Source organism: Scyliorhinus torazame, chromosome 14, assembly GCF_047496885.1.
Source record: "Scyliorhinus torazame isolate Kashiwa2021f chromosome 14, sScyTor2.1, whole genome shotgun sequence".
In the NCBI taxonomy this organism is placed as follows: domain Eukaryota; kingdom Metazoa; phylum Chordata; class Chondrichthyes; order Carcharhiniformes; family Scyliorhinidae; genus Scyliorhinus; species Scyliorhinus torazame.
The window spans coordinates 91402529-91417130 of NC_092720.1; the positions used below are offsets into that span (position 1 = coordinate 91402529).

General features: G+C 50.0%; 1 protein-coding gene across 4 annotated transcripts in view; it reads left to right on the forward strand.

Annotated features, from left to right (window-relative positions):
• The first annotated feature begins 9591 nt into the window (after positions 1–9591).
• Positions 9592–14602, forward strand: part of LOC140389878 (uncharacterized) — a 148980-nt gene continuing 143969 nt past the window's right edge. For all 4 annotated transcript variants that reach the window (XM_072474476.1, XM_072474479.1, XM_072474480.1 and 1 more), the window contains exon 1: positions 9592–9757. In XM_072474476.1, the coding sequence (XP_072330577.1) occupies positions 9720–9757 (38 nt within the window). In that variant the 5' untranslated portion in view covers positions 9592–9719. The remainder of the gene's footprint in view (positions 9758–14602) is intronic.

The following is a 14602-nucleotide window of genomic DNA, read 5'->3' on the forward strand; positions in this document are numbered from 1 at the left end:
TGATGTAATATGTTGAACGCTACACTTCTTTACGCAGTCTTCAAACTCTTGGGCTATAAATTGTGGCCCATTGTCACTCACGATCTGTTCTGGTTTTCCGAATCTTGTGAAGATCTTGAGTTTCTCAATGGTTTGTTCCACAGTGGTCGACTTCATTAGGACCACCTCAGGTCACTTTCAGTGTGCATCTACAACAACCATGAATATGTACCCTTCAAATGGACCAGCAAAGTCAACATTTTAGCCACTCCCATGGATGCAATGAGGACAACGGTGGTGCATTCCTTACCCATGCACATGACTGGCACAGTCTTGCTTTTTCTTCTATTTGGGTATCAATTCCCATATCAGCCTGGGGCTGTTTAGCACAGGGCTAAATCGCTGGCTTTGAAAGCAGACAAGGCAGGCCAGCAGCATGGTTCAATTCCCGTAACAGCCTCCCCGAACAGGCGCCGGAATGTGGCGACTCAGGGCTTTTCACAGTAACTTCATTGAAGCCTACTTGTGACAATAAGCGATTTTCATTTCATTTCATTCAATTCCTGACCACCAAAATAAGTTTTGCACTAGTTGTTTCATTCGAATTATACCTGGATGTCCTTCATGTAATTGTCCCAATACTCTTTGTTTCAAATTTTGAGGAATAATTATTCTCAATCCCACAACAGACATCCGCCCTGTGCTGTTAATTCGAGTCTCCTGGAAATGTATGGTTTTAATTCAGAATATTTCCCTGCTATCCTCCCCTTTAATACCATTTCCAGTACCTTCCCCATCACAGGATCATTTCTGGTTTGTCTTCGGACTTGATCTGCAGTCAGTCACTGGAACATTCTCAATCTGTGAACAGTAAAAAATATTGTCATGACTAGGTGTTATTTGGCGAGCTGGTAAAATTAAACATGATAATGCATCCACATCGGATTAATTTTCGGATTGGTAGGAATGTGCAGATAGTATTAATGACCATCATTGGCGTCTACTTGTTGCCAATGAAGGGATACCTTTGTGTGGCCAAAAAGTGTGGCAGCTGAATCTCAACACCAGCCTACCATCATCACTCACAAAGGCCTATTCTGCTGCAAGAGATTTCCTATTGGAATAACGTCCTATTGGCCCAAAAATAGCTGTTAAAAGGCCTGTGGTCCGTGAAGTGATGACCACACAGGTATTGGTGAAATTTCCGTACACCAAATACAAAATACAATCTTCAGTGCCTCCTTCTCCAACTGAGCATAGTTAGATTCTGCACTTGTTACTGTATGAGATGCAAAAACTATTGGTCTTTCTTCACCTGGAGGTTGTAGATGTGACACCACCGCTCCAACATCGTACAGCGAGAAATCACAGGCAAGTTGTAATGGTAACTTTGGGTTGAAATGTACCAACACTTCCAACATCTTCAGTGCTTCTTTTGCTAATTGATATGCTTTTCATATTCAGATGTCCATTGCCATGCCTGGTTTGTGCACAACAAAGTGTGTAAAGGTTTCAATAGGTTTGTCAGATTCTGGACAAATTTTCCATAGTAATTGAGTAACCCTCAGAATGACCCAAGTTGAGTGACCGTACATTGGTCATCAATAATAGCTTCCATTTTTTAGGTGCTTTATGTAAACCTTTACTATCAATTACATGTTCAAGATATTGTATAGATGTCTGGATGAAATCGTATTTATCTTTCCTGACACGAAGCACATGCATTTCATTGTAGTTTCTAAGTGTTGTGCTGGTTATCAATATGTCATCTAGGTAACACCGCACTCCCTGTATGCTACGAAGGATCTGGTCCATTGAGCGTTGAAATTAAGTTAGTGCTGACGTTATTCCAATAGGAAATCTCTTGCAGCGGAATAGGCCTTTGTGAGTAATGATGGTAGGCTGGTGTTGAGATTCAGCTGCCACATTCATTTGCAGGTAGGTCTGCGATAGGTCATTCTGGCTGAACGTCTGTCCTCCTGCTAGGCCTGCAAATAGATCTTCGATCAACGGTAGCGGATATTGATCCACGCATAAAACTAGATTGAAAATCTCTGTCTTGAAATCTCCACAGATACGGTATGTACCATCCTGCTTCATGACAGCTATAACTGGGGTTGCCCAGCCACTAGTTCTAAGACTTCTGTTTGTACACGTTTCAGTAGTTCAGATTCTACCTTTGGACAGATTGCATATTGCTCTAGCCTTGAGCATTTCGGCTGGCTATTTTCATTAATCTACAGGGACACCTGTACTCCTTTCATGGACCCCAGTATGTCTTCAAAAACACTGCTGTATTTTTAAATTCCTTTCTGTATGCTCAACTTTGAATTAACTAAGCTGTTGACAGCGCTCCAGTTCAGTTTACACCTTTCCAGCCAAGAGCAGCCAAAGAGAACTGGAAATCTTCATTGCACCACATGGAGTGGTAGCTCTGCGGTTTATCCACTTAGGCCAACCTTGACTGTGATGTGACCTCTCAGTGGCATTATCTCTTCCATATCGGTCCTCAAGATCAGATCTGCTGGCTTCAAGGGCAGGTGATTAACTTCTATTCATAGATGGTCTCGGGAATTAGGAAGACTGCAGCTCCCGGATCGACCTCTATTTTAATGGGTTATTCATTCAGTTTTGGAATTACCCAGAAATGATGTGGAACTCACCCTGCCTGGACTGAGATCACGTTCAACTTCAATTTTTCATCAGAATGAATTGCATTAGTTTAATTGTTGTTCTTCTTCTTTTCTTCCTCATTGTGAATTTTCCCAGTTGAATTCATTTTGTTTCTTCCTTTGAATGATGTTCAAAGGTGTGCAAGTTCGGTGGATTGGCCATACTAAATTGCCCCTTCGTGTCCAAAAAGTTTAGGTGGGGTTACGGGGGTAGGGCGAGAGATTGGGCGAGATGGGGTACTCTTTTGGAGGGTCGGTGCAGACTCGATGGGTCAAATGGCCTTTTTCTGCACTGTGGGGATTTTATTGTTCACGGAATGAGTTCTGTGTCTTCCTTTGAGCATTCTTCTCTGCAGACGTTATTTTACTCCAGCAAGCTCTTGTGTGGCCAGCTTTGCCACCATTTTTACATTGTCTGTTCTTGCTCCTGATCCATTCCTCATCGCCAGTTTTCCTTTTGTAAACTGTAACTTTAGACTAATAGTGAAAAATAAATAGATTGTTGCAGCTCATGGGTTTAATGCAAGATCAACAGAGGTTTATTGAACACGTCTTCACTGTACAAGGTTTGGCACCAGTCTAGGCAAAAGCCCACCAAGTAGCAGATGACTTCACGTATGTCACATAACTCCATTCTTAAAGAGACATTGCACACAACTACAATAACACATATATAACAGTTGGACATAGGACTCCTCCGAGAAACGCCAGCAATCATGTTCTGAGAGTGAGATGATTGATTTCCACCAACCGCAATCATCTTACTTTGTGCAAAATGGTGGAAAGGAAAAAAAAAAAATTATATCAAAAACTATTGTTCGAGTGAGAATTTAGAGGAGCCACTGAAATATTGGCCATGACTTTCCCTCTTCAGTCTGAGATGTTACCAGCCCTCTGTTACAAGTGAAAACCTGAGGTTGCAGAACACCAGGAAGAATCGTTTTATTCCCGAATTGGACAATTTAGGGTTTATTTCCAGTTTCTGAGCATGAGTTAGTTCCTCGTCGTTTTCAGGTTACTCCCTTGTTTTAGAATTTATAGGTTCAAGAATTTGGGATGGTGAGGTGACAAGTTGGTGCAGTGTTTTGGATATTTTCTAACAGTAACACACTCAATAAAACCAGGAAACTCAGCAGTAACTGATAATTCGAAGAACCTTTTACAGTCTAGGATTCTTCCAAGATGTTTGGGACTTACTGTTCGGTCCCACTTTTTCTTTTATTAGGTCACCTGTGTAGTGACGTGTTTGGGGCGGCCACCGGAGATGATTACCTGTGCTCTGTGAAGCAACGGTAGACGCCTCTCTCAGTTCAGGGCACCCCATACTTATTTTGTGTGACGGGCGTTTACAATAACCCCCTCCTTTCAAAGCAAATAGCCATTTTGACTGTTCCTGTTTAAAAAAATATATAGGTAGACCATAAACATAATTGTGCTTTTAAGTATCACATTAAAATATATTGGGCGGGATTCTCCGATGTCAAGTCAGAGTGTCTGCGGCATCGTGAACGCAGTCGCGTTTCACAACGGCGCTAACGTACCACCGGCAGCAACGATTCAGGCCCCGAAAAGGGGCCAGCAGCGGGGCTGCGAGAAACGTTGGTGGGCGTGACGCCAGAGCGGCATCATCATCGCGCGATGCCCGGATGACGTGGCGCCGCATCATTTTATGTGTGGGATCCGCGCACAGGCCCCAACACAGAGAGATGGCTGCGCCCCGCCGTGCCGCTCCCAGGTTCCGGGACAATGACCTGGAGACACTGCTGGATGCAGAGGAAGAGCGGAGGGCGATCCTATGCCCAAGACGTGGCCACCGGCACCCGGCGAGCACAGTCAGAGGCAGCTGCCATGATGTGGGCATTGCCGTTAGCTCTGTGGGGCACAGCCCACGCTCGGGAGAGCAGTGCCACAAGAGGCTCCACGACCTCACGAGGGCAGCCAGGGTAAGTACCCCGAGAATTCCCCCAGGCCACACCCCACCCCTCCCTCCCCCCCTACCATGTGTCGCGCGCCCCCCCCCCCCGCCCACGCACCACACCTCCCACATGGGCATACCGCCCTTGTGAGCTGCCATGGCATGGTGCCCAGTGGGCCCCCCCCCCAGTCATACTGTTGCCAACATCTGCGCGTCTTGCTGCTGACCGCCCAACTCTGATGGTTTCTCCCTCCGCAGGATAAGACAGCCCACAACCATCGTGAGTGTGCAAGAACTGGAGGGGGATCACCTGTTCTACACCCCCTCACCGTCCATGAGCAGAGGGCTCTGGACCTCGCTAGGGGAGCCACCACCCGGGAGGTAGCGCCATGCCAGATCGAAGGCGCAGTACCAAGTGAGACTCCCCTGCCTGGCTACATTCCCTCAACCCCCCTCCTCACCCCCTCACACTGACCCCCCCACCCCCCCTCACACTGCCTTCTCCACCCCCAACCCCCCCTTACACTCCTACCCCTTACACTGACCCCTCCACCCCCTAACCCCCCCTCACACTCCACCCCCTCACACTGCCCCCTCCACCCCCTCACACCTGACTCCGCGAGTCTAACGCTACATGCTTTATTGTGTAGTCCATGGCCAGTCGCCGATCGCCCGGAACGTCTCAGACAAGCCACCGTCGTCCAGGTCAACGTACATACGCCCACAGGGACGCATGCCAGGGAGGGGAGGAAGACGGACAGGAGGGCCCTCTTCCAAAGCCGGGCCACAGGAGACGGACGCACAGAGGACCGACACAAAGGACACTGACAAACACAGGGCGGACAGTCAGGACACTGACGGCCATGAGACGGACGAAAAGAGGACGGAGAGCCAGGACAGTGACGGACAGAGGACGGGGACTCTGGACAGTGACGCACAGAGGACGACCAAACAGATGATGGACAGACTGGACAGGGCCCCTCACATGGGCCGGGGACAATGTCCGTCGGTCCAAGGCTCGACCCAGGAGACCCCAGACTTGGGGTCCGATGAGGACATGGACCTTGTGTCACAGCTGTCACCCACAACCTCCACCATCGTAGATACCCTCACCTTGGTTGGGCACATAAGTGATGAGGCTTCGGGGTCACTGACTGGTGCGCACCACACAGCTGAACAGGTAGAGCAGGTGGAGGTAGGAGCAGCCGAGGGGCTGGACGGTCAGAGGGCAGCCCAGCCCCAGCACCCAGCTGCCGCCCAGACAGCTCCCGGGTTCCTGGACTTACCAGACCCACCCACAGACCCGATGCGTTTGGAAACCCAGGGAGTGGACAACGGGATGACGGCCGCCTTCCAGCATCTGCAGACACAGTTGGAGGAGTCCATCCACGTCCAGGAGCAGGGAGTGGTGCCGGTAAAGGCTGCTACTCTGGCCGACACCGCACGGGTGGCGTCCGCGGTGGAGGCAATGGGGGCAACGGTTTCAGCCATGGGTCAGGTTCTGCAAGGCATGGGGCTTCATGTGCACACGCCATCCATGGCCCAGGACAGGGCTGCCCTCTCACAGGCAGCCATGTCCTAGAGCCAGCTGGACATTGCCGCCACGCTCCGGGGTCTGGCCGAGTCTCAGCAGGCCATCGCTGAGAGCATCGGCGGCCTTGCGCACGTGCTGGATGGCGTCGCACAAGCCCAGAGGGAGGTTGCACAGTCCCTGACAGGTATGGCGCACTCCCTGAGCTCCATCGCTGCGAACGTTCAGACCCTGGTCAATGTCACAGCGGGCCTCCAGGACTGGCAGCGCTAGGTGTCAGTGGTGCCACGGCGCTTGTCTCCGCTTGCACCACTGTCCCATAGTGAGGCCCAGGGGCCACCGGGCTCCCCGAGGGAGGAGGAGGTTCTGGTGCCCGTCCCGGTTACTCCAGCAAGGGAGGTCCTGGAACACTCGGACTCCCCCCATTCCGTCCCTGGTGCATCTGGTGGGCAGCGGGCAGAACAGGGTGGCAACACGCCATCCAGCACGCCCGCCGAGCAGCCTGGCCCATCCAAGCCAGGCCGCCCCAGGAAACACGCGCTGACAGGGAGCCAAGTCACAGGGCAGGAGTCTCAGCCGTCCGCCTCCACTCTTGCTGTACCATCTGGGGAAACACCAAGACGTAGTGCCCGTAAGGCAAAGAAGTTCAACATGTCGTAAGTTGGCACGGGTGCAGGGCACAGCTTAGTTATAGGGGTTAGGGCACTTGTATGTGAATGTCACGATTAAAGTCACTGTTACACCAAACCTAGATACCTCTGTGCTATGTGCTATGCACAGTGCCTGAGGGGTCGTGAAGGGGACCGAGTGGCGCTGGGGTCGAAGTTCGGTACAACGGTGAGGCTGGGTTCGCCCCCCCCAACCCCCCCCCCCCGTCGTCCTCGAAACACCAATGCCAGCTACCCCACATAGCCGTGTGATGGAGTGTCCGTGACGCATACTGGTACCACCCAGGTGGAGGGTGTAGCTGTGGCCATGAGTCAGACATTGTCTAACGATCCAGAGCTCACAGCTCATTGCAGAGCGGGTTGTCGTCATTCAACATGGCACTGATCACACCCGCTTACACAAGCAATTGTGTGAGACCATCCCGTTGTGCCGCAGGTGTAAGGTGTAAGATGATGTGAAAGTGGTGGTGTGTGAGCTAGGGTTGTCGGATGGTGTGGGGGGCACTGGGTGGTGCGTTTGGGCGGAACGGTGATGCAAGTGCCTTGCTCAATGATGCCCTCCCCCTAGTTGGTGAAACGTGGGGCGATCAATGCCTCGCGTGCTCGCTCGCCAAGCCGGTGGCGTCGTGCAGCCTCCCGGCCATATCCAGCCCCCAAGTCGCATCTGTGCACCCCTCCCTCACCATCCTCCTCCTCCTCATGTCCAGATGCGTCGCCCTCATCGGGCTCCTCCTCCAGGACATCGCCCCTCTGCTGGGCTATGTTGTGCATCGGATGCACCGGTGCACCGATGCCTGGGAGATACCGGACAGGTCCCCGCTCGGCCCCTGGAACGACCCCATCGTGTAGAAGTTGAGGGCAACCGGCATCTTGACGGCCACCGGGATAGCATGTCCTCTCCCGTTCCACGTGGTGCCAGGTGTGCCATGAGGTGGCATATATGTGCGACAGTCTCCCTCCACACCTGGAGTCTCGTCCTGCATGCCCTATCCGGCAGGTCCACGAAGGGCATGCAGTGACGGTACACTCGAGACCTCATGGGGTGCCTCCGGCACCTTGGCACCACCACCTGCTCCTCCTCCTCCCCCTGCACGCCAACAATATCGGTATCCTCGTCCTGTGCATCCCCAGCGATGTGGTGCTCATCGTCAGCCTCCGCCTCCCCCTGCACCTGTCGGGTGGGCGGGCCTGCAGCCTGAGCAGGTGGCACGGGGCCCTCTGCTGCAGCCGCCACTGCCGCAGCTGCTCTGAGCCGCCTGCGTTAACGCTGCCAAAGGGCCACCTGCAGGGCAGCGGCTCCCGCCACGGTGGCAAACATCGCTGGCTGGTGCCCAAACATTACGATCTGCAGGAGGGGGTGGGGGGATGAGATACAACGGGCGGGAAACTCCGACCCCCCGGCTGGTCGGAGAATAGCCGGAGGGCGGCGTCAATCCCGCCCGGCTGCCCCGCGATATTCTCTGGCCCCCCCCCCCCCAAATCCCGTCGACGTGAATCGCGCTGCGCGCCTCGGAGAATGTCGAGGATAGGCGCAATGCATGGGTCCCAGGGCCACCCCAATTCTCCGGGCCGGATGCGTCACGCCGGCGTAAATCAAACCACCTATTTAATGGCGTCAACTAGTCGTGATGGTTGACGCCAGCCAGCGCTGAGGTAGGGGTCAGCGTGGGGTGGCCGCCCGAGAAGTGATGGCACGGCCGCAGGTGGTGGTGGGGGGGTCACAGGAGCCGTTGGAGTGTGCTTACGGGGGGTGGGGGGGGAGGGGAGGGGCTGGGTGGGGGGGGCTAGGGGTAGCATTTCCCCCATATCTACCTTCCCCCATATCTCCACAAACCCCCCCTTTCCCCATATCCTCGCTTCCCGATATCTCCCCTTCCCCCATATCCCCCCTTCCCATGGCAGGCCGGCTGGCATGCCGCTCCCGCGGAAAACCCGTCCCCCCTCCCCGGAACATGGAGACCTGCGCCGACACTCCCGAACATAACTGCACCCTCCCCCCTTCTTCCTCCCCCTTCCCTCTTCCCCCCCTCCCCCCCCCCCAAGCATGGCGGCACCCTTCCCCAAAACCCTTCTCCCCCCCTGCCAGCACCGGCTGTGGATGCCACAACATGCTGCCTCCAAAAACGCCGGCCGCTCACCTCCTCACTCCGCATCGTTACGCCGTCAGGACTTCAGCCCATCGGGCCACTGAATAGCGAGGGGCCCGGAGAATCGCAAGACTTAGCACCCCGGGCGATGCCAACCTCGATGACGCCGTTCTTGCCGGTTGGGAGAATGGCGGAACGGCATCACGCAAAAAATCTGGCGCGAACAGCGATTCTCCCAAATGGCGCGGCATGGAGAATCCCGCCCATTCTTTGTGGAAAACCATGTGGAAAAATACTCATCCAGTTTCAAAATTCCCAGACGTTTCGGCACAGGACACTGTTCCTCATCCCTCCGTTTAAAAAAAAGTTCTGATGACAGATCTTCGTTATCAAACTCAGTCTGGACAGATGCTGCCTGACCTGCTAACTATTTACAACATTATCTGTCTTAAGGCACTTTATGAAGACAGTTTATGTATGTTTTCACCAGCTGGATCATGGTGACTGCACAGAATACGACTTACACTCAAGAGTTACATATTTCTGCACCAGAGACACATCGCGCTCACTATTTTCATTCTCGTAGAACAGTCCTTCTCCGTTCCCTTATATTCACAATAAGGCACTGACTGTGTTTCTGCTCTGCTTTCATTACCCTGCTTCCTGCCTATTGAATAGCTACATTTCCTCTGTCCACACCCTCCCCCCCCCCCCCCCCCCCTTCCTCTCCTCTCCCCCCCCTCTCTCTCTCTCTCTCACTGCCGTTCCAATTACACATACTGGAAGAGGAGTTGAACTTGCTTCCCGCCAGCCGCTTTTAAACATAAAAGCCCCGAGCACTATATAACACACGTTCAATGGATAGAGATGGTTGCACACTGCTTAGTTGAAGAAATGCAAGCCAGGTCGGTGAGAAATTAGCTTTACAAATAACTGGAGAAATTGCATGTACTTGTTTTATGTGTGTGCGCGCAATTCATTAATCATAAAATGTAATTGCTTACAATTACACCAGCAGTGAAATATTCCTAAATGTTCTTGTAATGTGGATACTTTCCGGCACCGCGGAGGATTTGTTTTCCTCTTTGTCTGGGTAAGCTGCTACTGGTGGTGGAAGCTGTCCCATTGTTATTGTTTTGGAGATTCAGCGTGGTGTGCTGCACAGTGTTTGGCGCCATGTTTGGGGAACAAAGACTTGTTATTAACGCTCTCTGTGGTGGTCGGGACGGGACGGGCAAACTCCACACTTTTAAAAGCTACTCTTGCCCGCGTCGCAACGAGAGCAGATGGCATTCCTCTTTTTTTGGGGGAAAACACATTTGGTTCCGCGGGAAACCTTTGTTGGGCGCATGGCTGGGAAGCTCACCTGAGGGAGGCAGGTGATGCGCTTCTGTTTGCAGCAAAAACAGAGAGGCTGGCGCGCGCTGCAGAGTTCAGGGCGACTGACTGCAGCGTCTCACCTGTCGCCCCCGCCCCGCCCCGTTTGCATTAACCGGGGCCAGCTAGAATAGAGAAATGTAACTCGAGCGCCTGGAATCCTACCAACATTTTAGAACTTGCCGCAACTGCAGCCACCAGCATTCCCTCTTAACCTGGGAAAACACATTTGTTGTGCACAAGTATTGAAGTGCATTCACCAAACGATCCGCTTCGGGATATGTTTGAGCTGTGATGGTGATACTTATTTGAAAGGATGGCTAGGTGCCAATGGATCACCATAGAAATAATAAAATATAGCGTGCAGGTTTAAACCTGGCCGCTGGTGTACTTGTAATTAGATGGAGATGGTTGTTTATCAACATTACCCAGGAGAGGTTTATTTCACAGACCTCTTAAGGCAACCAGGGTATTGCAGACAAGCTGGGCGGATTTCGCCCAGCCCCGCGCCAGGCCGGAGAATCCCCGCAAACAGGCCAGGCCGCCCCGACGCCGGCACAGCTCCAGGGACCCAGGTTCAATTCCGGCCTCAGGTGACTGTGTGGAGTTTTCACTTTCTCCCTGTGGGTTTCCTCCGGGTGCTCTGGTTTCCTCCTACAGTCCAAACATGTGCAGGTTAGGTGGATTGGCCATGCTAAATTGCCCCTTTGTGACCAAAAGGTTAGGTGGGGTTACTGGGCTACGGGGATGGGGTGGAGGCGTGGGCTTTAGTAGGGTGCTCTTTCCAAGGGCCGGTGTAGATTTGATGGGCCGAATGGCCTCTTTCTCCATTGTAAATTCTATGAAAAGGAGGATTGCTTGCCCCAAGACCCAAGAAGAGTAATAGTGAATTGGGGACAGGGACTTAATAAAATGAATGTAAAACTTCAAAAATGAGTAAATTAATGGAACTAAAGAGTGACAAATCCTCAGGACCTGATGGTTTCCATCTCAGGTTGTTAAGGAAGTAGTGGAGCACATTGCAAATGCCTTAACTGTAATCTTTCTGACTTCCCTAGATTCAGGTGTCGTCCTTCCGAATTGGAAAATTGCTCATGTGACTCCACTTTTTAACCAGGGAATTACAGACCAGTTAGCCTAACATCTGTGGTGGGGAAATTGTTGGAGTCTAGAATCAAGGATAGGGTAACTGTGAATCCCCCACTTCCTTTGTCCCACAGTTGGTGATCATGCTTTCACCTGTGTAGGCCCTGAGCCGTGGGGTTCCCTCTCTATATCTTGCCACTTTACCTTTAAAACACCCCTTAAAACCTACCTCTTTGACCAATTATTTAGTCACCTGTCTAATACCACCTTTCGTTTGGTTTCAATTTTGGACTAATTATGCTCCTGTAAAGCACCTTGGAATGTCTACGCTAAAGGTGTTCTATATGCAAGTTGTTGATGATGACAGTGGACTCACAGTTTATGTCCATGACAGCTGCGTGAGAGAACATATTTTCTGAAAGCGGTTCATGGCTGTTGGTCCCTTTCTGGACTCTTGGCTGTATCAGATGAAGTTGCTCTCTCTGCTCGTGGGAAGAATTCACCATGCCAGAATAAGTTGGCAAAGGATTCTGCTTTCAGCTCCTCACACAGTGAAACTTGATATGAATGTCGTGCAGAACATCTGCTGCAAATGACATCACAGCATTTTACATACCAACATTTCTTATAGTGCTGTTTCGTAACATAAATAAATCATTCCAGTTTCCATTAGCTGGATCACTGATGATGTGTTTGATGGAAGGAATATTACTTCCATTGCATTTAGGTGTGTTCCATAGTGATTTGGCAATACCACCATGAACCAAGTTGATTGAGACTACATGGCTACAAGACTGCGCCTGTACCAGGTGATATGGGAACCAAAATGGGGAAGTAATTCCTTGATCTTCTGATCTACCTGCCTGTCACAGAAGGCTGCCCATGATAATATTGATATATGCAAAGACTGCCCAGTGTAAAGAAAGAGTCTTGCCTTCCCAATGAGATATCTTGCATCATGTAGTGTGGCACTAACACTCTGCTACATTGGCCAGACTACGGTCACAGACAACAGCTGAAAACAGCACCTTAAGGTAGTGTGGGTTAGCAGTAGCAGCAGAATTGCATTTTTACCAGCATCAGTCACTAGATTGGCAGAGGGAAAATCAAAGGTTCCCACATGTACCTACAAATTGATGAACCATAATAATTATCGGTAAGTAGATAATGATCACAGTTTGATCCTAGTAAATGTTATAACTGGCCGGGAAGATCCCAGAATTGAACGCTGCCGGCGGACAGGAGAATCCTGCCGACGGAGAATTCCGCTGTAAAACTTACTTTTCTTTTTATAAAACATGGAGGAACAGAGTCACAGGACCATTAATTAGATTTAACAAGAAAAACACATTTATTAAACATGAAAAATTGGATTATTATACAATACCTCTTTATTTAATTTAACAAATGCACACAAATATATACACATGGATTACAAAGTACATCTTAAACTACAATGATCTCATTCACACAAAAAGTCATTTTGAAGCACGCAAGATGATTGGTCAAATACCCACACTCCGTTCTGAACCCAGGTTAGTGTCTGGATTTCTCCTCTGAATTCACCCAGATGATGATCACATGAGAGTGTCCAAACTCCACTCCCAAAGACAGACTTTAAAATTGTCTCATAATAATGCTTTGCCTTAGCAGTTTGCATTCAAAAATCCAGTACAGGTTTTACAAATTACATTTTTAAACAAAGCTCCTGCTCCATTTTTAACAATGAATTCACAGCCTTTTAGGTTTCCTTTGTTTTAACTGCTTTTACACAAACTACAGATCCCGCCACCAAGTGCATAGTTTTTTCAACTCACAAACCTGAAAATCACTTTATCACCTCTCATGTTAAAATGCCTTTTCTACTCTCCGTGACTTTACTGAACAGTTCCCTGTTGTGGTACCTTTAATCTCAGACATCTTGGAAACTTCTCTTCACTTGTTCTCTTAATCATCGCTCTATGGTATGGCTTTTCTTCTAGCAAAGCTGAGAGAGAGATGTTCTCTCTCTAGCCCTTGTAAACCCACTGCACCAAGGGGTGGGCAATAAATGGACCCTTGCTTAGTGTCCTCCACATCCCAGATACTTCAGTCAAAAAGATACAACCACTTCTCACCAGGGATCAGTCGCCTATACCTTTTTTGTTTCTGCGGATTGCAGGAAGAGTAATAACATCAAATTTCAGAGATTTTTAGAATTCCCAATCACCAGCAGATTTTTGCTCATAGTAGCACTAACTATGATCATAATTCACTTCATTATTTTCCATCTGCAAATACTTTGTTGCTTTAAACTATTTTCTGCTTTACTGAGTCCTGTAAAAAGGACCTTCCATCAGCATTAAGAATTGCGGCCTTGTAATGAGATCAAAGGACTAATTTGTACTCTGTCCACATGTCAAGCACGGTGGTGGGTAGGCTGCGGGGGGAGGGGGGGGGGGCGAGAGGCAGTTAAAATTGCCTGTGGATCCTACCCACTGTGATCCTGTTGTATTTCCATGGGTTGCGATTTTAACCTGTTCTTCAGAGCAGGCGAGAGGGACAATTCACCAGAAGCCTTGAAATATGCTGATTGGACTCTCAAGATGTCATTGTGATCTGACTAATGTTAAACCTTACAACACCAGGTTAAAGTCCAACAGGTTTGTTTCGATGTCACTAGCTTTCGGAGCGCTGCTCCTTCCTCAGGTGAATGAAGAGGTATGTTCCAGAAACATATATAGACAAATTCAAAGATGCCAAACAATGCTTGGAATGTGACCATTAGCAGGTGATTAAATCTTTACAGATCCAGAGATGGGGTAACCCCAGGTTAAAGAGGTGTGAATTGTGTCAAGCCAGGACAGTTGGTAGGATTTCACAGGCCAGATGGTGGGGGATGAATGTAATGCGACATGAATCCCAGGTCCTGGTTGAGGCCGCACTCATGTGTGCGGAACTTGGCTATAAGTTTCTGCTCGGCGATTCTGCGTTGTCGCGTGTCCTGGATGATGCTGCCTTGGACTTCTCCCTCCAAGCAGTTTACTTGAATTCCCGTTCAAACATTTACTTAATTGCAGAGGATTTTTCCTTTGAAGCCTGAAGATCTCCAGTGCCTGACATATCCCTTTCACCAAGCTGCCATTTCCTGCCGGTTTCAGAAGTTTGGGTGAGGTGAATTTTGGATTGCTCTGACAAAGAGTTGGCAAGTGAATGGTGGGCCAAATAGTCCCCTCATCATGCTGTAAATGTTCTATAAACATTAGCTGCTGAGGAAAATTGGAAGTACTTTCCACCATCACTACTGT